We start from the raw sequence: 23,178 nt of genomic DNA on the forward strand, positions 1-23,178 counted from the left end.
AAAGTATAATTTATCCTGTCTGTTTTTCAGCAAAGAAAAGAACAATATGAAAATGAAAGAGACCCCCAGGGGAAAAGGTTATGCATTCTCTCACCTAAATCATTTGAATTTGTCCTTCAGTCTCTTCTTGGTAAAGCTTTTTGCTAATACAACCTTAATTATTTTAGAATTATTTATTTATTTGAAAAGCAGTGTTGCACAGAGAAAGAAAGAGGGAAAGAAAGAGCACTTCCATCTATTGGTTCATTCCCCAGTGACCGCAATGGTGAGAGCTGGGTCAGTCCAGAGTCAGGAGCTTCTTTTGGGTCTTCAGTATGGGTGGCAGGAGCCCAAGGACTTGAGCCATCTCCTGCTATTTTTCACAGGCCATCAGCAGGGAGCTGGATCAGAAGTGGAAAAGCCAGGATTTGAATTTGCACCTGTATGAGATGCTATCACTTTAGGCAGCAGCTATATGGCTTAGACCACAATATTCACCCCAGTAATGCTTTTAGAAAAACCTTACTCTTAATATCACACAGGCTTGGCTCTACCATAATTTAAATAATGCTCCCCTAAACAGATTTCCCCACAAAACTAGCCAACAGCAACTTAATGATTTTTCAAGGCCATCAAAAGGCAAAGTATACAATAATGTGAATGGGGAACTTGAAGGAAAAGATGTTCAACCTCACTAATGACCAAAAAAATGCAAATGTGATCTGACTTTCTAGTTACCAATTGCTGTTACTAAAGATGAAGAATAAACATACTAGCATTTGAGAGACTTTAGGGAAACATGAGGTTTCACGCGTACTGGTGGGGTGTGCCTTGCCATGGACTTTCTGGAGAAGAGCCTGGCAGCATGAGTGTGGCCACCCCCTCAGGTCTGCCCTGACACAGGAAGCTGTCTGTGCTTTGAATTTCTGCCAGTATGAGAACAGGAGAATATCATTTTACCTGTGGGTGCTGCTAGTACCACAGAGCCTTCTTTCCTATGTTGATTGCTGCCTTTTTTTTTCAGAAGTGTTGACTTTCTTTCTTGTTTGTTTTGTTTTTTGTTTGTTTGTTTTGAGAGAGAGAGAATCTTTTACCTGGTCTATTCTCGGAATGGCCACAACAGCCAGAATTAGGCCAGGTCGAAGCCAGGGACTTTTTTCGGGTCTTCCTTACAAGTGATAGCAGCCCAAGCACTTGCACTATCTCCTGCTGCTGTCTTGGCTCATTAGCAAGAAGCTGGGCCAGAACCAGAGTGGCCAGACTCCCAAGTAGTGGCTTAACCCACTGTGCCATCATGTCCATCCCAGAATTGTTTACTTACGATTGGTATAAATAGCCTTCTGGATTCTTCCAGATATTTTCCCAGGTATTTACTTTTGTTTGAACTTGACTTATGTCATATTTTATTACATAAAAAATTTAGGTACCAAGTGTTGTGGCATAGCGAGCTAAGCTTCCCCATGAGGCTGGCATCCCATGTGGATACCCGTCCAAGTCCTAGCTGTTCTACTTCTTATCCAACTCCGTGTTAGTATGCCTGGAAAAACAGTAAAGGATGGTCCAAGTGCTTGGGCCCTGCAACCATGTAGGAAACCCAAAGGAGGCTCTGGGCTTGTGCTTTTGGTCTTGCTGAACGAGGCCATTTGTGGCCATTTGGGGAGTAAACCAATGGATGGAAGATTTTCTCTCTCTGTGCCTTTCAAACAAATTTTTAAATTTTAATATTTTTAAAAGTTTGTATTTATTCTATTTTTGTATCATCTGTCCATTTTTTGCTTTTGTAGTTTTACATCTTGTCTAAGATGTATTTCTACACAATATTCTCATTTTTTTAATCTCATATATTTTTTTAAAGATTTATTTTTATTACAAAGTCAGATATACAGAGAGGAGGAGAGACAGAGAGGAAGATCTTCCGTCCAATGATTCACTCCCCAAGTGAGCCGCAACGGGGCCGGTGCGCGCCGATCCAATGCCAGGAACCAGGAACCTCTTCCAGGTCTCCCACGCGGGTGCAGGGTCCCAAATCTTTGGGCCGTCCTCAACTGCTTTCCCAGGCGACAAGCAGGGAGCTGGATGGGAAGTGGAGCTTCCGGGATTAGAACCGGCGCCCATATGGGATCCCGGGGCTTTCAAGGCGAGGACTTAAGCCACTAGGCCACGCCGCCAGGCCCTAATCTCATATTTTTTAAATATTTATTTATTTTATTGGAAAGGCAGATTTACAGAGGAGGAGAGAGAGAGAGAAATATTTTCCATCCACTGATTTATTCCTCAAGTGGCCACAACAGCCAAAGCTCAGCCAATCCGAAGACAGGATCGTGGAGCTCTTTCAGGTCTCCCACGTGGGTGCAGGGTCCCAAAGCTTTGGGCCGTCCTTGACTGCTTTCCCAGGCCACAAGCAGAAGGTAGATGGGAAGTGGAGCAGCCAGGACATGAATCGGGCCCATATGCGATGCTGGTGCTTGCAAACATCCTGGCCACTCCACTTTTGAATGAACTCTCTGCTAATGTGCCTGGAAAAGCAGCAAAAAATGACCCAAGTCCTTGTGCCCCTGCACCCATGTGGGAGACCCAGACTCTCCTGGCTTCAGCCCATCTATGGCCTCGACAGCCATTTGGGTAGTGAACCAGCAGATGGAAGATCTCACTCTGTCTCTCCTCTGTAATTTTATATCTGTTAGTGCAGGCCCTCTTCCCATTCTTCTTTTTAAGTTTCCCCTAATATTTGTCAGGTATTTTGCTTTCTTAGAGTACTATAGAATTAGTCACGATCCAAAAATAATCCCTTGGGGTTTTTACTGGAGTGGATGGAAGTCATCCTACTGATTTGAGGCTAATATTTTTGTTTGTTTGTTTCTTAAGCACTTACTTATTTGAAAGATAGACTTACAGAAAGAGAGAGAGACTTTCTCTCTTAGTTCACTTTCCAGATGGCTCTAATGGGCAGGGCTGAGCCAGGCAAACAACACAGGAACTTCTTCCAAGTCTACCACATGAGTGCAGGGGCTCAAGCCCTTGGGCCATCTTCTGTTGCTTTCTGAGGCATGTTAGGAAGAAGCTGGTTTGGAAGTGGACCAACCAGAACTCAAACCAGTGCCCACATAGGATGCCAGGCTTGTAGGCCTCAGCTTAACTTGCTGTTCCACAATGCCAGCCCCAAGGCTGCCATCTTGAGAAGGTGGTTTAGGGGTGTCCAGGCAGGATTCGTTGCTTCTCTGATCCTCAGTCCCTCAAGAGATCCTCTGCTTGTGAGTCTGGGACCAACATCTCAACTGCATCCCTGACAGGAGCCCAAAGCCATGCGCTTTCCCCAGATAAGGTGGGGTCTCCTCCCAAGGACACTGGCCATGCTAAGCCCCCATATCTGCCCCGCCCCCTTCCAGGTGGATAAAGTTTGAAGAAAAGGTAGAGGAAGGAGGTGAACGCTGGAGCAAGCCCCATGTGTCCACACTGTCCCTTCACAGCCTCTTCGAGCTTCGCACCTGCCTGCAGACAGGGACGGTGCTGTTGGATTTGGAGAGTGGCTCCCTGCCACAGATCATAGGTAAGATGGGGGCGCCTTTGGGCAGCATTCTTGCTGTTCTCTCAAAACCAGGCACAAGTCTTGCCCTCCAATTCCTGCCAATTTATGTGCCTTGTACTAACCCATTCAACTTTGCTTGAAGTATGTTGCCCAAGAATTCATTTTAGGATCAAAGGAAGTTGAAAAGCAGTGTTATTCATAGTACCCTGGGAATTTTCTTACTATTTTATTTGCTCTTCATGGTAATACTGGGTGATAGAGCAGAGAACTGCCTATGCACATGCACATCCTTCCTCGTACATGAAGAGACCAAGAGTTCATGATGTGCCCAGGTTTGCCATTAGTGACAAAGTCCTGGTGTTTCTACTTCACCTGCCACCTTTCGCTCAGTAACAGGATCCCACACCCTGGGTGCATTAAGGGCCATGTGGACCAGGTGTGTTTGTTTCTCACTCAGATGACGTCATTGAGAAGCAGATCGAGGATGGGCTGCTGCGGCCAGAGCTCCGAGACAGGGTGAGCTACGTGCTGCTGAGGAAGCACCGGCACCAGACCAAGAAGCCTATGCATCGCTCCCTGGTGGACATTGGGAAGTCTGTCTCCTCTACCACCAGTGAGTCTGCCTGTCTGCTGCTAGGCACCAGGCCAGCTCCCTGCGGTGACTGGGATGATCTGGCTTCATGACGCGGGAGAAGTTCTGGGGCTCCCCCAGGCCCCTTTGCAGTCAGGGATGTAGGACCCCAGCCATACTCCAACACTCTCCCCATCCCCAGAGCAGAATGATTGTTTGGAAGAGAGCTGTTTCTCAGGCAGGAATGCACACAGGCATCCCTCAGAGGACCTGGAACATGTCTTCCTTGTGGGCCCCTCCTGGACCAGTCAGAGGCGGCCAGCCTGGGAACAGAAGCAGGGTGGGACATGGCGGGTCTAGGGAGCTCTACATGAGAGCCTCAGGTGTCCACAGCAGGAAACTGCTGCCAGAGGAGACTTGGTTAGGAAAAAGCCTGAAAGATGCTCACCAACCTCCCCTCCCCACCAACAAAGCAAGAGCTTTGGCAGAAGCCACGTGGAGGTGGTAGAAGGGGATGAGTTTATGACAAGGGTGCCAAGGCTTGCAAGACTGATTGGCAGAGTCGGGGCCACTCAAGGGAACTATATGGTCCTGAGTATATATCTCAAGCCTTCCACCCTCTGTGCTCAGTATGTGAGTCAAGAAGCCTCATGATACGAGCCCTGCTAACCTTGGCAGACAAATGCTGTCACCAGAGCACAGTTAACAGTCACTAAGAAAACACTCTCCAGGGAGCTTTTCTTTTTTGCTGTATGTGCATCTATTGTGGTTACTAAAAAAACAGAGTGAGGGACCCGGCATGGTAGCCTAGTGACTAAAGTCCTTGCCTTGTACACACTGGGATCCCATATGGGCACCAGTTCTAATCCCAGCAGCCCCGTTTCTCATCCAGCTCCCTGCTTGTGGCCTGCGAAAGCAGTCGAGCTTGGCCCAAAGCCTTGTATCCTACACTTGTGTGGGAGACCCGGAAGAGGGTCTGGGCTCCTGGCTTTGGAACAGGGTAGTTCCAGCTGTTGCAGTCATTTAAAGAATAAATCTTCCACTGGCTGAAAGATCTTCCTCTCTGTCTCTTCTCCTCTCTGTATATCTGACTTTGCAATAAAAATAAAATAAATCTTTAAAAAAAAAGAGTGAACACCAATCCTACATTCTGTAGTTACATTTCTGCGTATCATGGGTCACTTAAAAAAAAAGATTTATTTAACTTTATTGGAAAGGCAGATTTACAGAGGATAGAGAAATATCTTTTATCTGCTGGTTCAATCCCCAAATGGCTGCAATAGCTGAAACTGAGCTGATTCGAAGTCAGAAGCCAGGAGCTTCTTTTGGGTCTCCCATGTGCGTGCAAGGTCCAAGGCTTTGGGCCGTCCTCTACTATTTTCCCAGGCTACAAGCAGGAAGCTGGATGGGAAGTAGGGCAGCCCGGACACAAACCGGTGCCCTTAGGGGATGATGGTGGAGGATTATTAGCCAGTTGAGCCAAAGCGCCAGCCCGCATGGGTCACTTTTATTAAAAGCATCATGACTACAGATGGCAGCAATTCACAGTTTCTCTTACACAATAGCAATTTTCAAAGAAAGAAGCAAAAGGACATCACAACCAAAAACAACATGCATACAAAGTCATGTCTGTCAACCTCAAGGCTAGTTCAGAGCTGAAGTAAATTTTTTTAAAGATTTATGTATTTTTGTTGGAAAAGCAGATATACAGCAAGAAGGAGAGACAGATGAACCCAGGTAGTATGCTGTATCTAGTGCCTATTTAATAAGTTGTGTATCTATCTCATTTTCAGCAGTTCAAATATTTCTGTAATCTTGTTGAGGTCTCTTTCTCTCTCTTCCTCTCTCTATCACACACACACACACACACACACACACACACACACACACACACACACACACTCCACATTTTTCCTGTAAAGGGAAGAGGCATGTCTTGCTGACCAGCTTTATTTAGCTGAATGACTGTGCTGTGCCATTGGGCTGGTTGCCAAGTCAGGTGCCCTGCTCCTGTTTCCAGGTCGCAGCCCCGCCCGGAGCCCTGCAGGTGGCTCGAGTCTGCACCGCTCCACCGAGGACCTGCGCATTCGGCAAAGTGCAAATTACGGACGTCTGCGTGAGTGCTGCTGGCCGCCCTGTGTCTGCTTCATCCTGGCTGTTTCCCTGGGAGAATGTCCACCTTTTCCTAGGCAGGGGATAAAGTCAAGGACTCGCTGAGAGTCATGCATGGGAGAAATCTAACTGCAGCTCAAAGCCTGGGCTGTTCTCAGGGCCCAACACACTGCCACAATATTCCAAGGACTCTCCTAAAGATGAAGCTTTAATTCAAATCCTGGCATGATCAGTACTCAAGCCTGTGTTGTCAGCATTTAAACTGGGGGAGGGGGGAGACCTCTGGTTCAGGAACCGTATTAGCCCTGTGGAATCATTTGGTTTGACCCTGCCAGAGCAACTGTTTATGTAGGACTCAAATTTCAAGCAATAGCATGATTTTTTTTTTTAATTCTTAATATGGGGATCAGATATTTAAAAGAAAGATTCTGGCTTACTTTTTAAGAAGATTTATTTATTTTTATTTGAAAGGCAGAGCTGCAGAGAGAGACAGAAAGAGGGGGTGGGCAGAGAAAGAGAATGAGAAAAAGAAAGAGATCCTCCATCTGCTGATTCACTCCCCACTGGTTGCAATAACTGGAGCTGGGCTTCCCAAAGCCAGAAGCCAAGAGCTTCTACTGGGTCTCCCATATGGGTGCGGGGGCCCAAGGCTTTGGACCATCTTCCCCTGATTTCCCAAACCATTAATGGGGAGCTGGATTGAAAGTGGAGCATTAGGATTTGAACTGGACCCTATATGGAATGCTGGCATTTCAGATAGCAGCTTTACATGCTGTGCCACAGTGTGAGTTTCAGCAGGCTAATTTTTAAGCTGAAAATTTTGTGTGACTCACCAATTATGTTATAAATATCCTAATGGTCTTAGGTTTCAGTAAACCAATTAGCCTCCCTTCATCTTTTTTTTTTTTTAATGTAATTTAAAGCAGGTGAGCCCCTTTCCCCAAGGAGGCACAGACAATGTCCCCATCTGTGGGTGACAGTCTCACACTACCATAAAGGAGGAATGTGGGCAGAGTCACAGCCACATTTGCTAGGCCTGGGTTGAGGGGCTTAAGTGAAAGGTTGTAAACATTTCAGGCAGGTCACCAGCGGTTGCCTGACAGATGAGCTGTGAGGAAAGAAGACAGACCTGGAAATGAAGAGAGAAACGGGAGTGTGAAGGAATAAATGCGGGGATGTGAACAAGGGCAGCCCAGACTGGGTTCCTGACCATGCTCAGGGAAGGACTTGGGGAGGTAGCAGCCACAGCCTCAGCCACAGTACGCATTTGCCCCAGGGTGTTCTCTTGGCCCTAATGACCCCAGTGACGTGTTCACCCCATGAAGAGCCCAGCTTCCTTAGAATCCCAGAGGAGAATAATAGAGGAGAGAGATACGATTCTGGCTCTCCCTCCACCTCTCCAACAAATCCCAAGCTGATGGACACATGGTCTCACATCGGATAAGGCGCTTCTCTGGGCCTGACACACCTGAAGGTGGAGCTGAAGGGTAGAGGCTAGAGCGCAGTAGATTGAGAGGTGAGAAGAAAGAAGTGGAGGTGAGAAGAAAGAAGTGGAGCATAGGGTCTAGTAGCTCTTTCAAGAAAGCAAAGTGAGAGGACCCCGATTTGATGGGGCCCCAGGATTAAGGGCAGGGAATCTTGCTTTGGTCACGGACACGGAGAGGCACATATGGGAGGTCCAAGAGAAAGAGAGCTGCAAGGGTCTGCCTTCCCCTGCTGACCTGCTGTTTCTTCTCTCCTAGGCCATGCCCAGAGCAGGAGCATGAATGACATCTCTCACACCCCAAACACAGACCAGGTAGGGAAGCCCCTGCCCCTGGCTATGGCGGGGGACCCGGGCAGAAAGAAACTTGGTTTCTGCAGGCAGAGCAACAAGGATTTCCTGTGTGTCGTGAAGGTCCTTTTTGTCATCCGCATTTCAGTGGAAAGAGGACATTGAGGCTTGAAGCAGCTACATACCACAGAAGACCACACTGCTGAAGGGTGGCAGAGCCATAATCCAACCCAGGCAGTCTGACTCTAGAAACATTAACTTGGAAAGAATTTAGGAACCAGTATTTTCTGGAATATTATTATTATGTTCATGTTTGCATGACAGTGGTGCCTTGATAAGAAGGCAGTGGCTGGTGAAGAAGGTCTTTTATAACCTGCTCTAACAAGCATGCAAGTGGTAATAATGCTGGCTGTCACCCTCACCAGGCAATGCGGCCTTGTTATGTCTGGGTCTCCTGACCAAAGCCCAAAGCTGCTCCTTAGTGTTGGCAGTTTCCATAGCTGATGGGCCAGCGGGTACTCCTTGGGTGCCAGCCTAGAGGGGTTTGCTTTGCAGGCCTCCTGGTTGGTGCATGCCAGGCTAAACTCCTGCCCACGCCCAGACTGCAAATGGGCTCAGCAGTGGGCTGCTTCATTCCCCAAATGACTGCAACAGCCAAATCTGGGCCAGGGCAATCCTAGAACAAACACCAGCCAAGTCTCCATGGATGGCAGGGACCCAAGTACTTGAGCCATCTTCTGTTGCTTTCCCAGTACATTGGCAGGGAGCTGGGTTAGAAGTAGAGCAGCCAGGGCTTGAACTGGCACTCTGACAACCTAAATTGCTGGCATGGCAAGCAGCAGCTTAATCTTATGTGCTGCAACCAGTAGCTTGGCTCTACGTCTTTGGCCTTCCTGTCCTAGGCAGACAGCAATCAAAGGGACCAGAGGGAGGCCACATTGAGTTGAGTCTTCTAGGTGGTCTCTTGAGGGGGCAACTTGGGGGCACGGAAGTTTCTTACAGGCTTGGAAAGGAATCTGTGGTTTGCTGTGAGTCAGGAAGCTGGTGGCTGAGAGCAAATAAAGCCCCCCAACCCCCACCAGGCCTCTTCCTCCCCTTAGCCACCACAGGGGCAGGCTGAGTGGGAGGGCTGGGCAGCTGGAGTGCGGATGCTGAGATGCTGGCATTCCAGGTGGCAGGAGCCCACAGATGTGGCTGAGCATCAAATCAGCCCACTGTGTGGTTGGGTGATCTTCAGGAATACCTTGGGGTCATCTACAAAGGATAACCAGCGTCTATGACTAGCCACTCCCAAGTCTCCTCATTTGTACATTCAGAAGTAGTTATTTCTTTCAGTCTCCTAAAAAACTGTGGCAGCATTTTTTAAAGTTAGACCCGCAGAACAATCAGAAGGAGAGGAAGGAAATGAGGGCATTGCAGGGTGCTCATGGGCATCTTTTTTTTTTTTGCCTTCCCTGATCAGCGGAAAAACAAATTCATGAAGAAGATCCCCAAGGACTCGGAAGCCTCTAATGTGTTGGTGGGTGAGGTGGACTTCCTGGACCAGCCGTTCATCGCGTTCGTGCGGCTGATCCAGTCTGCCATGTTGGGAGGAGTGACCGAGGTGCCCGTCCCCACCAGGTGAGAGCAGTGGTGGAAGCCCACCTGCACACCTGTGCTCCCGGAGCCGGCTGTCTGGCTAGGTGGACAGGCAGTGCTATGACAGGAGCCTCCTGAGCATGGAGATTTGCTGGGGAGAAGGAAGCCTCTGACAAAGGGAAAGTTGGTTAAGTTATTTAAGGTCATCCCAAAGGAGAAGGAAGTCAAGCTGAGAGAGAAGCTACTGGGCCTGCCTGGGAGCAAGACAAAGGCCAGGAAGCTGGGGGAGGAGGAGTTTTGGGGGAGTAAGAAGAAGGGAGAAGGCTGCCTCAGACAAGTCCCGGTTACAAAGGAGGGAAGTTAGAAAGCCAAGGCTGAATGCTACTTAGGGCCAAAGCGTTGCCCTCAGCTGCTTCTCCTTTTCCTTCTCATCGTAGCCCTCCTCCTTCTCTCCACTTGTTTGTAGATTTCTGTTCATACTGCTGGGACCTTTGGGGAGAGCAAAGTCCTACAATGAAATCGGCCGCGCCATTGCCACCCTCATGGTGGATGATGTAAGTGGTAACCGGAAGCTTGTCCTCCTGCCTGTGCCTTCATCTATTTATCTAATGGGCATATCCATGGACCTGCTGTATACCAGGCCCTGTGCAGGATGCTGAAAGTGTTGAGCTTAGGGAGTTGGTTACTGTCCTTCAGGAGCACCCATCAAGGCTGGTGGGGCTGGGAGGGAGGCAGTGCAGGTCTAGAGTCATAACACTCACCCGGTGCCAGCTGCCCAGGGCATCAGGCAGGACTCTCGGGGCCTACATGTGTGTGTGGAAAGGCATGGAGCTGAGGGAGTGCAGGATGGAGGCAGACCCAGCATGAGCCTGGGACCCAGCATTCCACACAAAGGGAGTGGGAGTCAGGGCTTGGGGAAGCTGGACGCAAGCGGGTTCATGCAGGGTCTGTTGAAGAGCTCTGAGGCAGGAGACAATGCCAGGGAGGTGAGCCCAAGACTGTACAGGCTGTAAGCAAAGCTGAGGTTTCTCATTCTATCCCTGTTGCGATGAGAAGCCCACCCCAGAAGCTTGAAATGCAGAAAGAGTCCAGTCAGCTCTGTAACTCTGAGAGCAAGCACTAAAGACAACAGCAGCCTGGTCTCCAGCAGTGAGGGGCTGGGCAGCAGTAGATGGACCAGACCTACCTGAGTTTCTCTAGCTGGACTGAACAGAAGTTTTCTAATATGCTTCCCCTGTGGAAAACTGAATCCAGGGAGGCTAAGTCACTCTGCTGAAGCCCCACAGAATATGGCAACCCGGCCTTTAAGTCCAACACAGGCTAGAGTGTTTGGCGCCCATGACACATTGTATCCTGCTTCATCTGCCCTGCTGTGCTCTCAAAGGGCACTGGCCGTGGGAGCAGTGGTTCAAAGTGTGACTAGACATGATATGCCCCTGAGAGTCGGGTGAGTAAGAGAGGGCAGGAAGCTGAGCCTCTACCCCCTGTCTGCTCATCAGCTTTTCAGCGATGTGGCCTACAAAGCCCGCAACCGGGAGGACCTGATCGCAGGAATCGACGAGTTCCTGGACGAGGTCATTGTCCTTCCCCCTGGAGAATGGGACCCAAATATCCGCATTGAGCCTCCCAAAAAAGTGCCCTCTGCTGACAAAAGGTGTGTTGTGCGTGTGTGGGTGTGTGCACGCATGCACGCGCGTGTATGTGTGTATATGTGTATGTTTGTACAGGATCAGGGAGGTGGGAGGGGAGTAGCTGGGACAGTCAGTATCTTTTGGTATCTTTTTCTCTATTGGTATCTTTTTCTCTCTTAAAGATGTATTTTATTTATTTGAAAGAATGATAGAGTGAGAAAGAGAAACAGAAAAATCTTTCATCTGCTGGAACATTCCCCAAGGCCAGGTAGAAACCAAGCCTCTGTAACTACATGTGGGTCTCCCAATGGGTGACAGTGCCACAAACACCTGGGCCACCTGCCTTCCCAAGGTGCACTAGCTGGCAGTGGGATCGGAAGTGGAGCAGCCAGGACTCAGACTGGCTCTCAGGTGTCACAGGAAGTGGCTTAACTTGCTGTGCCACAATGCCTCTCATTTTCTTTTTTTTGAAACGCTGGAAATCAATACAGCCCCATGTTAGCATTTGTAAACTCTGGGAGACCTGCCTTTTTCTCTGCCCTTGAAGATACTGTGTAACTTTTGTTGGAAAGGGGAGGTGCTCTCCAACAGTCCTGGAGGGACTGAGCCCTGACCAGTAGGACTGTCAGCCTCACTCTCACCACATCTCTTGTGTCACAGGAAATCCGTGTTCTCCCTGATGGAGCTGGGCCACATGAATGGCTCTGTGGGAGGAGGCGGTGGTGCAGCCGGAGGAGGAGGCGGTGGCGGTGGATCTGGTAGTGGAGGGGCAGCCGGACCGAGCAGTGGGGACGATGGAGAGATGCCAGCTGTGCATGAGATCGGGGAGGAGCTTATCTGGACTGGAAGGTGCCCACCCCCACTTTACAGTGATCTTGCTGCCATTTCCACTTGTCCTCACCTCACCCACTCTCTGGAAATCTTTGCCATCACTCTCTGTGGTGCCCACTCCATGCCACTAGGTCTAGCCTGCTTTCTTTCCTTCTCTGTGTCCTGAATGCCCCTTCTGAATTTTGTAATGCAGTTGTCTCAGGAGGCCCCACATGAGAGTAGAGGAACCCAGACTTTTCTCTGGACAGCCATTGGTGCCTTATTTGTTTCCTAGGAGTGCCAGAACAATGCACACAAACCAGGTAGCTTCTTCCACAGGTCTGGGAACCCTGAGTTATAAATTGAGGTTTCTGCAGAGCTGTGGTGCATCCCCTGCCCCAGCCCCTGGGCAGACTCCTCCCCTTCCTCCTTATAGCTTCTGGTGGTAGCACACTACCCTGGTGTTCCTTGGCTTGTAACTGCATCTCCAGGCTCTGCTGCCACAACCTCTCTCTGTGTGTCTCTCATATCATGTTGGGGTAGGCCCCTTGCTGATGACTTCATCTGGATTATCTCTGCAAAGACCCTATTTCCAATAGGCATACATTCACAGGGGTGGAGGTCAGGCCTTTAATATGGCTTTTGTGGGAAATATGGTTCAACAGTACCTTCTTCCCACTCAGCTCTACCTATTCAAAAAGTTTCCTCTTAGGAAAAGGCCAGAGCTCCTTTGCCAGCTCTTACAGCAGCTCGGGTTGCTGCAGCTATAGGAAGGGAGATGACGCTGCAAAGCCAAGTGTGAGCATAACTTTGAGGGTGTACTTGTGTTTCTTATGTGCTTGGTTCTAACCCTTATATTCTCAGCAAGAAGCAGCTTTACTCCCTGACTTCCTCACTGCCTCCTACCCTTCCCTCCTTGCCCAAGCACTTTGACAGTGTCAAGGAACTTATTCCTTTGTCACAACTGGGAAAGAAGTGGAGACCAAGGATGCTTTTACAGTGCCTAGGGCACTCTCCCCCAACAAAGGATGATCTGATCTGAAATACCAATAACACTAAGGTTGAGGAACCCTCCATGCCAGATACTTATACAATGTCAGGAGCTATACATACTAGCATCCCCACTGTCCCCAGACTTAAGCTTCCCCACCTGGGTGTTTCAGAGAGCAAAGTAACCATTACCATTCCAAACCTGCCCTTGATGAATCTGTGTTACAATCTGGAGTGTCTCTAGGTTCAGACACAGCCTGTTTGTAAGTACAGGCCCTGTGGATTGTTTTGGGATGTAAACAGGACAACTTCCCCTGAACCCAGGACTTCTCTCCCCTGTGGGCTGTGAGGTCCACCTCAGGCCCCGCTCCTGTCAGACCTTCTCTTCTGCAAACTCTTCCTGCTGTGGATGGTACCAATGAGGCACTTTGAGTCTCTGATCCTAAATGTTCTGATAGGGTCATCCTTGTCTCTGACTGCCCCTGGCTGAATTCCTTCCCTCTCCTCCATGGTGCCTGTAAATAGCCTTGCCTTTCCCTGGTGTTTGTGGGGCAGAAAGTAGCCCCCAGGGGCATGTCTTAAACAGGTTCTTTGGTGGTCTCTGTCTCGATGTCAAGAGGAAGCTGCCCTGGTTCCTAAGCGACTTCTATGATGGCTTCCACATCCAGTCTATCTCTGCCATCCTGTTCATCTACCTCGGCTGTATCACCAATGCCATCACCTTCGGTGGGCTTCTGGGGGATGCCACCGACAATTACCAGGTATGTGGGGGAAGTGAGCAGGAACTTCAGCAAAGTCTGCCTCCATCTAGTGGCAGTGAGGCGCTTCACCCCTCACCCCATCACCAAGGTTTCAGCCATCATCCACTTGATAATCCTTCGTCCTTAATAACTTTTTAAAAATGAAAACAGAAGAGGAGGAGAAAAAAGAGATAATCTGATAGTATTAAAAGATGTCTAACTGGGGTGGGCATGCAGCCTAGTAGTCAAGACATCAGCATCCAACATCGGCTTCTGTCTCCAGCTTGGCAACGATGCAAACCTGGAGGCAGAGCTGATGACTCCAAGTAACTGGGTTCCTGTGACCCATGTGGGAAACATGGATCTCAATCCTAGCTCCCTGACATTACAGGTATTCAAGGGAGTAAACCAACAATAAGCTCACTCTCTGCCTCTCAGATAAAAGACACCAAAAGCTAGATCACAGTACTACAGACAAACTGTAAGGATGCTATCAGGGTATGTCAGACTTTTAAGAGGAATCTTCTACTTTGTCATTTGGCACTTTTCCCATCGCCTCTCAGGGAGCTTAGAGTTCCAAGGAAAAGACCCAACTTTGTAGAGAGAGATGGCTGCCTACCACAGCCTCCACCTCTCTCCTGGCCTTCAAAGCGAACATCCCGCTGCCTCAGGGGTGGGGGGTGCCAGGCGTCCACATGGCTGCTCCTCAGGATCTCCCAGCTCATACAGTTGAGTCTGCATCTGTGACCTTCCCTCCCGACTTGCTGTTCCTGGGCCTTGCCTGGCACAGCACACAGCACCACCATTCCCCCAGTTCTCCACACCAGATACAAGCATCATTCTGCCCCACATGGCCCTCGTGGCATGACCCCACTAGCACACAGGCCTCATTTCCTGACATCCTCCCTCTGGGCATTTCTGCCCCACTCACCCGTTCTCCTTTCTGCTTCCTGCCAATCCTGATCCTCTTTTTGGTTCTCAACTTGAGCCTGTGTGGATTCACTGTTCCTTATTCTGAGATCATCCTACTTTTTCTCATCATGCCTATTTACCCTATCCTCCTGGCCTAGTCCCTGTTTGCATGTTGGGTCTCAGCATCCACGTGACACCTTCACTCCTGCTGTGTGTTCCTATGGCTCTTGGATCTTCCTAGATCATCATTTTCAGGCCGTGGCTCTGAGCCAAGAGCAATCTTGACCTCGGGAAACATTTGAGAATATCTAGAAACAATTTTAGATGCTATTAACTTGGGTGGGGGTACTACTGGCATCTCCCAGACAGCAGCCAGAACTGCTGCCCACCATCCGCCAAGGCACAGGACAGACTCACACAACAAAGAATTACATAGCCAGAAATATCAGCCGTGCCCAAGTGGGAAACCCTGCTTACTTACTTGTGTCTCCCACTAGAGGGTGCCCAATACCCTGCACAATTCCTGCTACAGAGCAGGCAACTAATGGATTTGAATGCATGAATCATAGATGGTTGTATAGTATGTTATGTGGGAGTAGAATGAACACAGAGGCAAAATGCTACTTTTTTCCAAGGTTCCAAAAGAAAATCACACAGGAATTAGAAACAGTGACATTGGCCATGGTTGCAAGTTGTGAAATAGGACATGACTAGCAGGATTTGGGGAGGGGAGGGCCCGGAACAAAGGATGGAACTAGCCAGGACCCTGGAAAGAGTTGGGTTGCAGCCCTGTGGAAAGGTGCCTGCTCCAGCCTCTACTAAGCGTCCTCCTCTTGTGCCCCCCAGGGAGTGATGGAGAGCTTCCTGGGCACTGCCATGGCTGGCGCATTGTTCTGCCTCTTCTCGGGACAGCCTCTAATCATCCTCAGCAGCACAGGGCCCATCCTCATCTTTGAGAAGCTCCTCTTCGATTTCAGCAAGTAGGTGCCATTTGGTGGCCCTCAAGACCTGCCCTTGTATGCAGGGAAAGGCAGGGAAATGGGCACACGTGGAAGGCAGGCAGGCAGTGCCCAAAACCTCAACTACAGGAAGGCAGCCAGGTGGTCCCCTGACTCCTGCCAGCTGCCAACCTTCAAGCTATTTTAGTGCATATCAGCACAGCCTACAGGAGGCACACAGTCAGAACAAGAGCACAAAATGTACTCCCCTGTGCTTCTGCACAGCTGTGACCTGAAGGTTAGTGTGATGCATGCAGTGACTTGATCCGGACACCAGGCTGCTCAGTACCCTGGAAGCTCCTGTTGCCATTCCAGGCTCAGTTGCCTCCTCTATCATATGACAGTTTAGACTGGACCATTTCTAAGACCTGTTCCAGTCCTATATTCCAGAATTCCCCTGTTGTCCACTCTCTATAGGTGTCTGTTTCCTATGTGGGAGCTCTGACATCTTTTCTAGAGTTCTTAGAGACCAGACATCCCAGCAATCATTCCCTTGCCCAGCACTCTCATTGTCCCTGGGAGGGCACCTGTGCCACAAGAGGCTGATGAGCTGCTTTAGGTGAGTCTGGGAGCTGAGCAACTGCCAAAGCTCTGGGCTGGAGGCCCCTGCCTTTGCTCTGCCTTCCAGAGGCAACGGCCTGGATTACATGGAGTTCCGCCTCTGGATTGGCCTGCACTCAGCCATCCAGTGCCTTATCCTGGTGGCCACGGATGCCAGCTTCATCATCAAGTATATCACCCGCTTTACTGAGGAGGGCTTCTCCACCCTCATCAGCTTCATTTTCATCTACGATGCCATCAAGAAGATGATTGGTGCCTTCAAGTATTACCCTATCAACATGGACTTCAAGCCTGACTCCATCACTACCTACAAATGCGAGTGTGTCGCCCCAGACACAGGTGACCGGTAACTCCAATAGTCCCTCGGGCCCCTATCCACCCACCACCAGAGATCTGTTCTCTAATGTGGGAGGGTAAGCCTGCTTGGAGGGACTTTTTATTCTAGGATTTACTGTTCGCGGGAGCAAATGCAGGATCTCGAACCATGTTTTAGAAGGAAACCAAGGGAATAGTAGCTGTAATTTGAGTCAAATATCAATGACCAGGGTGACAATCGGAAGGGCAGAGGGGTCCCTCAGGAGGAGTAAGATGGTGAGGTACAGGCCATATGTGAGAGGAGTGCTGCAGAGGTATTCCTGCTCCAGGCCTGAGGGAGACCTGAAAGTCCCCCAGTCCCTCCCAGCCCCATCAGTACATGGTACAGTAAACTTCCCCAACATTGTTGCCTTTGTGGCCACAAGCCTTGAGATCACAGCAGAAAGTGAGCCTTCCTACAAGAACATATCCGGGGCTATTTGAGGAGTGGTTGGAGAACCTACCGTTACTTACCCCTTGGGAACTCACACACTCTCTCACAGAGAGGTCCAGGGAAGCATCATCATGCTCACATGGGACCCACTTCATTCTCTCTAATCACTAGATGCAGAGTAGAGAATGAAGAGCAAAAACCCTAAGGAGGTTAGGGAAGCACTAAAAGTGATGAGGGTTCACCACAGGGGAGGCACTAGCCCCCTCTGGTCAGGAGTGAGCTCCTTGGCCACTTTCCAAATGTGCCTGCACTGTGGTTACCATAACAAGGATTCTTGCACTGGTGTGGGAGGCTCCTTCAGTCAGCTGGTCAACCTGCTGATAGGGGCATTCCTGTGAGGTCATGTCAGGAAGTGAGCACATCAACCTGGCACTGGTGACATTATCGAACCCTACAGAGTTTGGACATGTAATTTCCTTCACAGTCATAATCACATACCTAAGAGCCATCAGTGAGATGTACCTGGGGGTGCCTGGGAGATGTGTGATCTACCCACATTCCTCCAAGCACCATCACACTGGGTTCAGAGATAGCAAACTGAGGCCCAGAGACCACTCAAGACCACCCAAACCTCAGTTTCCCCCAACTGTAAGGAATGGCTGTCAGTACCAGCCCTGTGGATCTCATGGGACTTTTGTGAGATTTACAGATCTATAATCAGATTGAGGTGGAGGAAAGAAGTACATGCTGGGCTTAATACATTACTATGTATAAAAAGTAATCGCAAGTCCATCAAAAAGATTTGCTGCACAACAGTGTAAATTCTACTTTAGGCTTTATTCTAGGGAAGATGAAGATACTCTGCCTTCCAGCAGTTTGGTTTTAATTACTACCCCCTTCCCCCGTCACTGCACTGATTTTGTAAGAAAGTATTTTTTATTATTTTTTATTGGAAAGTCAGATTTACAGAGAGAAGGAAATACAGAGAGAAAGATCTTCCATCTGCTGGTTCACTCCCCAAGTGGTCACAACGGCTGGAGCTGAGCCGATCAGAAGCCAGGATCCAGGAACCTCCTCTAGATCCTCCACGAAGGTGCAGCATCCCAAGGCCTTGGGCTGTTCTCTACTGCTTTCCTAGGCCACAATCAGGGGAGCTGGAATGGAAGTGGAACAGCCAGAACACAAACCAGCACCCATATGGGATCCTGGTGCATGCAAGGCGAGGACTTTAACCACTAGGCTACCACATTGAGCCCTGTAAGAAAGCTTAGGTTTAATTCCTATTCTTTCATTTTTCTTCTCCTTTGATGTTAAGTTACCCCTTTAGAATCAGTGATAGGGAAAGCTTGCCAGAGCACCAAGGGATCCTTCCTGCAAGGCTTTTCATTTGCCCTAGAGTGAATCCCTCATCTGCAGGCCAGCCTCTCTAGGGCTCTCTGTACTCTGCTTGCACGTTCTGAACACTCTGGAGTTATTGCACTAAGCATAAACTTCCCATCAATGTGACTGTTAGAAGTCTGTGGCTCTGATCTCTTTTGGAAACAGTCCAGATTCTGTGGACTTGAGGGGCTTCACTAAGCCCCCATGCCTCAAAATCTCCCCACTGGCTCCCCTAGGTGTCCTAGTTCCAGCTCCTTTACTCACAAGGAAGAAACTGGGAATCTGACTAGCTCCTGGTGCGTAATGTCCCAGGATCACTAACACTCCAACAGAGCAGTAACTCTCAGACATGAAAGCATACCCTTGCCTGGTGTTACCATGTACTTTTGGGTCATGCTGTTGTCATGGTCCCTGGACCAGCAGCACCAGCAGGGCAGTTGTTAGAGATTCACATTCCCAGGCCCACTCTCTGTACCCTCCAGCCCGCTCATCAGACCCTCAGGGGCAGAGGTCAACTTTCTCTGGATCAGCAAGCCTTTCAGGTCACTCTGATGTAATTGACAACCACTGCCCTGTCAAAGTATTGAGTAGAATCCTAAGCCATTGTTATCTGCTGAACCTGGGAAGAGAAGTTTCTTCACAGAAAGTAAGAGCTGAAGTCTGGACAAGTCACTCTTGATTAGGAGAGCCTGGAAAGGAAAGTTCTAGGGAGGGAGAACTAACTGTTCCGTGTCCTTGGGTCACCTGCCCACCCCGCATTCTGTAGTCCTAGTTTCACTACAAATGCAGTCTGACACTGTCATGCTCATTCTATCCTCAAGATACAAGCTCATCTGGGGGAACTCTTTTTCTCTTTAATTTTGTTTCCATTGTAACTGATTTGTATTCTGTTTATGGCTGCTGCACATACTGATTTGGCTGCTTTCAATCCCAAGTGAGTACCACTTTGTAAACAGTAGTTTTAAATATTTTTACTATTTGGAGCTTTTCTGGAATTTGCTATGTTATGGTTCTTCCATCTTTATCTTAAGAGGCTTTCTTTGCAACATTGTTAGTATAAAAGTGTTGAGAGTTCTAAGCAGAAGCCAGTGTCTGGTTTGAAAACAGACCAGAAAAATCCCCACGTTCCCTAGGCTGGAGCGTTAGCAGGAACTCCCCTCTGAGTCAGCCAAGCTGCCAACTTCCCTCTGTTCTTGCAAATGTGTCACCTTGTCTTGGTCAGTGTCGTGAGAAAAGGCAGTGGGTGTCCCAGAGTTCTAGTAAGCAAAGCTTCCTTCGGACAATTCCAACAAGCTTGTGGGTCTGGAGATTGAGGGGAGGGAGGATATTCTGTCCAAGTCCTCAGCCACCAGCCTAGCTGCCCTGGAAGTGAGCCCCACCAAAGAGTCCCATAAACACACCTAGGCCTTTGGCAGCTTGTGGGAGACTGGGAGCAGCCTGGTGACGGACGTCTACCCTCGGGTGTCCAGGAGCCAAGAGGGTGTGCTCCCTGCCAACAGGCTGACAGATGGGCCTTGGCCCTCTGTCCCAGGCCTGCTGCAAAGGAGCTGCTTGGTGTGCCTACACTGCCTGGCCTTCACCTCAGCCCGTGCAGTTCAGGAAGAGGACAGCGCAAACCTCATCCTTCAAAGCCCACCCTCTGCATAATGAATGAGCGGCTGTGCCCACCATGCAGCCCGACCTGTGGAGCAAGGGAAGCAGGACACCATGGAACTGAGAGGAGGGGGTGACAGTACCTTTCCACAGTCCTGACCCCTGAAGGGATCCCCAATATATCCTCCTTCCAACTGGAGACATGGAGACTGGAAGAGAGGAGTGCCCAGCAAGAGAGCAGGACCTGTGTGTTCCTGATTCTCTAGATCTTTTTCCCTGGTTTGTATGCCAGGGGTAGATCTGAGAACATAGTATCGAACGCCATACATCCTTACAGGCCTGGGAAAGTGCTGCCTGAGAGGACAGGAGGGAAGGGGCATGTCTGCAGAGGGCCACAGAGCTGGGAGGCTTACCAGCTCTGGGCCAGCCTGTCTGGGATGGGATCATGGCTGCAAGTGAGGGCTGTGTGATGTTGGATGCTGGGCAAATTACTTAATCTCTCTGGGCCGCAGTTACCTCGTCTACAAATGGGAGTGTTTCATGGAGATATAGCAACTTAAATGAATAGGAGTGAAGGTTTGGAAGTGTGCTTAGCATAGAGGAAGTTCTTGGAAACTTTTTTTTTTTTTAAGTCTACCAGCACAGAAATGGGCCTGGCTGCCACTAGGCACATTATCTACCAACTTGTCTTAACACCAGACTTCTTATTTCCATTATTAAAACCAGCTGCTCATCATCAGGCGGGAGCTGCCCTGTCCTGGTCCAGCCAGTCAGACTGGGCTGTGGCCCAGGCTATGTCCCCCCAGCACTTCCCTCCCCAGAGCAAAATGAGGAAGGTGATGGGGTCGGGGTGTGGGGAGCAGCCCTCAGCATGGAAGCTGGTTCTCAGGGACCAGAGGGAGATGGGGGAGGGCTGGGGCTGTGTAGGGCTGCACGCTGCGGCCCAGCAGCTGCTGACCTTGCCCATGTCATGTGCTCCTCTGCAGTGAACACAACCACGTTCAATGCCTCAGCCCCACTGGCACCAAACACCAACACTTCTCTGGTAAGTCCTGTCCTCGCGGATCAGACATTCAAACCCTTTTGTCTTTGGAAGGGATTGGGAAAGAGAGTGGGGAGACTGACATTAGCTGTGGTGACTCCAGCCTCATCTCATGGTCCCCTGCAGAGTTTTAAATGCACATTTCAATGTTAAGTATGTATTGTAACCAGCCCATTAAAACCAGATTTCACTACAAACCGTGTGAGTAGATATGATACGCACACTTGTGAATGAAGGGGAGGCAGGAGTGAGGAGTGGTGAATAGGGTTGCACAAAGCGGTAAACAGGTTCCCACTCAGTGTCCAACTTCCTTTCCTTCCCTTTCTACCAGAAACCCCCAGTCCCCACCCAACAATGCCACTCTCAAGCCCTGGAGCATCTGTTAGTCACCCCCACTCAAGGAATCTGCCCTCCTTATCCCGGGAGACCCTTTAATAAAGATGAGCAGGGGCCTTCAGGAGCTGGCATACCAACTTAAGTGTTTGTGACAGGGAGAAGTTCAAATCCAGGTCAAGGGCAGAGCCTGGAATGCCTGGCTGGGCTTATGTGGTTTTCACTGTCCCTGAGGTGGCTGCTTAAGTTCAACCTACCCAGGCAGTGGGTCCAACTACACACACCCCAGCCAAGATCCAAGACCCAAAGGGGAATAACTAAATCAGTTTCTGAATATGTTAGGGGCAAAGTGCTGGGTGCACTGAAAACTAAAAGGTGTTGACAGAACCAAGGTGATCCCACCCCTGAAACTTGACCTTCTTGTGCTTGTAGAGAATGGATCTTACTTTGGATGCCCTGGATTTTAAGATCTGGGAGACCAAGGGTGAAAGTAGATGAATAACCCAATAGGAGATTGACAAGAGTGTGGCAGAGAGGAAGGAAGGAGGGAAATCCAGGAGACTTCAGGAAGGATATGATCACAGGACCTCTTTTTTTATGTGCTAAGAGCTTGCCACACTTGCCCTCATTGCTAGCAAAGCCATGTGTCGTGTGCAAGCTTCTAGCCTTCCCAGGAAGCCACCTGCCAGCCATTCTTTGAGCTGACTAAGGGACCACACAGAGTGTGCCACACACCAAGTACAGGCCAAATGTGTACTTTCTACCTTGAGTTAGCAAGGGAGGTGAGCCAGGGAGTGCCTCCTGAAGAAAGTGGGATGCCAGCTAGTCTCCATGGTGGGGAGACAGATGTGGTTTGGTGGGAAGAAACACACTCTAGGATGAGGGAACAGAGGGCATAAGAAGAAAAGGACAAAATCAGTGGCGAGGGCAGTAGGTGGAGAAGTCTACCAAGACAGATGAGAATGGAGGGCTGAACAGGGAGAGATGTGGGTCAGACCAGTGTGAGCAGTACAGGAATGTTACTCTGCCAGGGTGATTGTCCATTGCTTCAGGGATGAGGAATGCAACTGATACCCAGGACACAGGGGCCAGGAATGCAAGACAGTCTCGTGAGGGATGGCTGCACATTTGAAGAAAGCTCTCTGGTCTCCTTGCTTGTTGTATCTGTTATCTACTGCTGCATGACAAGCTGCCATCACAAAGGGGAGGTGAAAGTCTCGTATATCTAAAGCTTGGCTGTCAGGCTGTTCTCCCCTGGACATGGTTGTGGGACCAATCAGCTGCCGGGCCTGCTGGGTTTGGGCTCAGGTAGGACAGTGGGAACAGTATAGCATCTCTTCACATGAGTTTCCATCTTGAACGTTTTGCAGCTCGTGGTCTCAGGTGCCTGAGAACATGAGGGCAGGAGCTGTGAGGCCTCTTGAGGCCTGTGCTCAAGGACCTTTTCACAGTCCCTTGCCTCCCACTCTAGTGGTCCCTGATTTCACAGTGGTGGGGAAATGGTCTTCACCTTTGGTGTGTCAAAATCACAAAGGAGTGCCGACATGGGAATGCAGGACTCACTGGGTGTATACAGTCATTCCTTGGTATCCAAGAACCCCTGCAGACACCACAATCCACAGGTCCATTATCCACAATGGATAATTGTGGATATCCTCGAGTCCCTTCTATACATGTCGTAGTGTTTGCATATAACATACACATGTCCTTCAATATACTTTAAATCATCCCAGATTATTTATCATACCTAACACAATGCACATCATTGTATCATTTAGGGAATGGTGACAAGAGAAGTCTGTACATATTCAGTATAGATGCAGTGTTTTTCCTTTTTTTACATTTTTGTTGCTTGGTTGACTCTGCACATATAAAACCATAGATATGTAGGGATGACTCT

General features: G+C 49.3%; 1 protein-coding gene across 3 annotated transcripts in view; it reads left to right on the top strand.

The window, feature by feature from the left end:
- SLC4A5 (solute carrier family 4 member 5) overlaps positions 1-23,178 on the top strand; it is a 70,384-nt gene that overhangs the window by 30,086 nt on the left and 17,120 nt on the right. For 2 of the 3 annotated variants that reach the window (XM_058667731.1, XM_004590681.2), the window contains exons 3-14: positions 3,366-3,526; positions 3,963-4,118; positions 6,097-6,192; positions 7,931-7,986; positions 9,425-9,582; positions 10,007-10,094; positions 11,040-11,194; positions 11,832-12,020; positions 13,558-13,732; positions 15,470-15,603; positions 16,250-16,521; positions 20,890-20,948. In XM_058667731.1, the coding sequence (XP_058523714.1) occupies positions 3,366-3,526; positions 3,963-4,118; positions 6,097-6,192; positions 7,931-7,986; positions 9,425-9,582; positions 10,007-10,094; positions 11,040-11,194; positions 11,832-12,020; positions 13,558-13,732; positions 15,470-15,603; positions 16,250-16,521; positions 20,890-20,948 (1,699 nt within the window). The remainder of the gene's footprint in view (positions 1-3,365; positions 3,527-3,962; positions 4,119-6,096; positions 6,193-7,930; positions 7,987-9,424; positions 9,583-10,006; positions 10,095-11,039; positions 11,195-11,831; positions 12,021-13,557; positions 13,733-15,469; positions 15,604-16,249; positions 16,522-20,889; positions 20,949-23,178) is intronic. The other variant, XM_058667732.1, reaches the window with a different exon arrangement.

The sequence above is a fragment of the Ochotona princeps genome, chromosome 8 (genome assembly GCF_030435755.1).
Source record: "Ochotona princeps isolate mOchPri1 chromosome 8, mOchPri1.hap1, whole genome shotgun sequence".
NCBI classification, from domain to species: Eukaryota; Metazoa; Chordata; class Mammalia; order Lagomorpha; family Ochotonidae; genus Ochotona; species Ochotona princeps.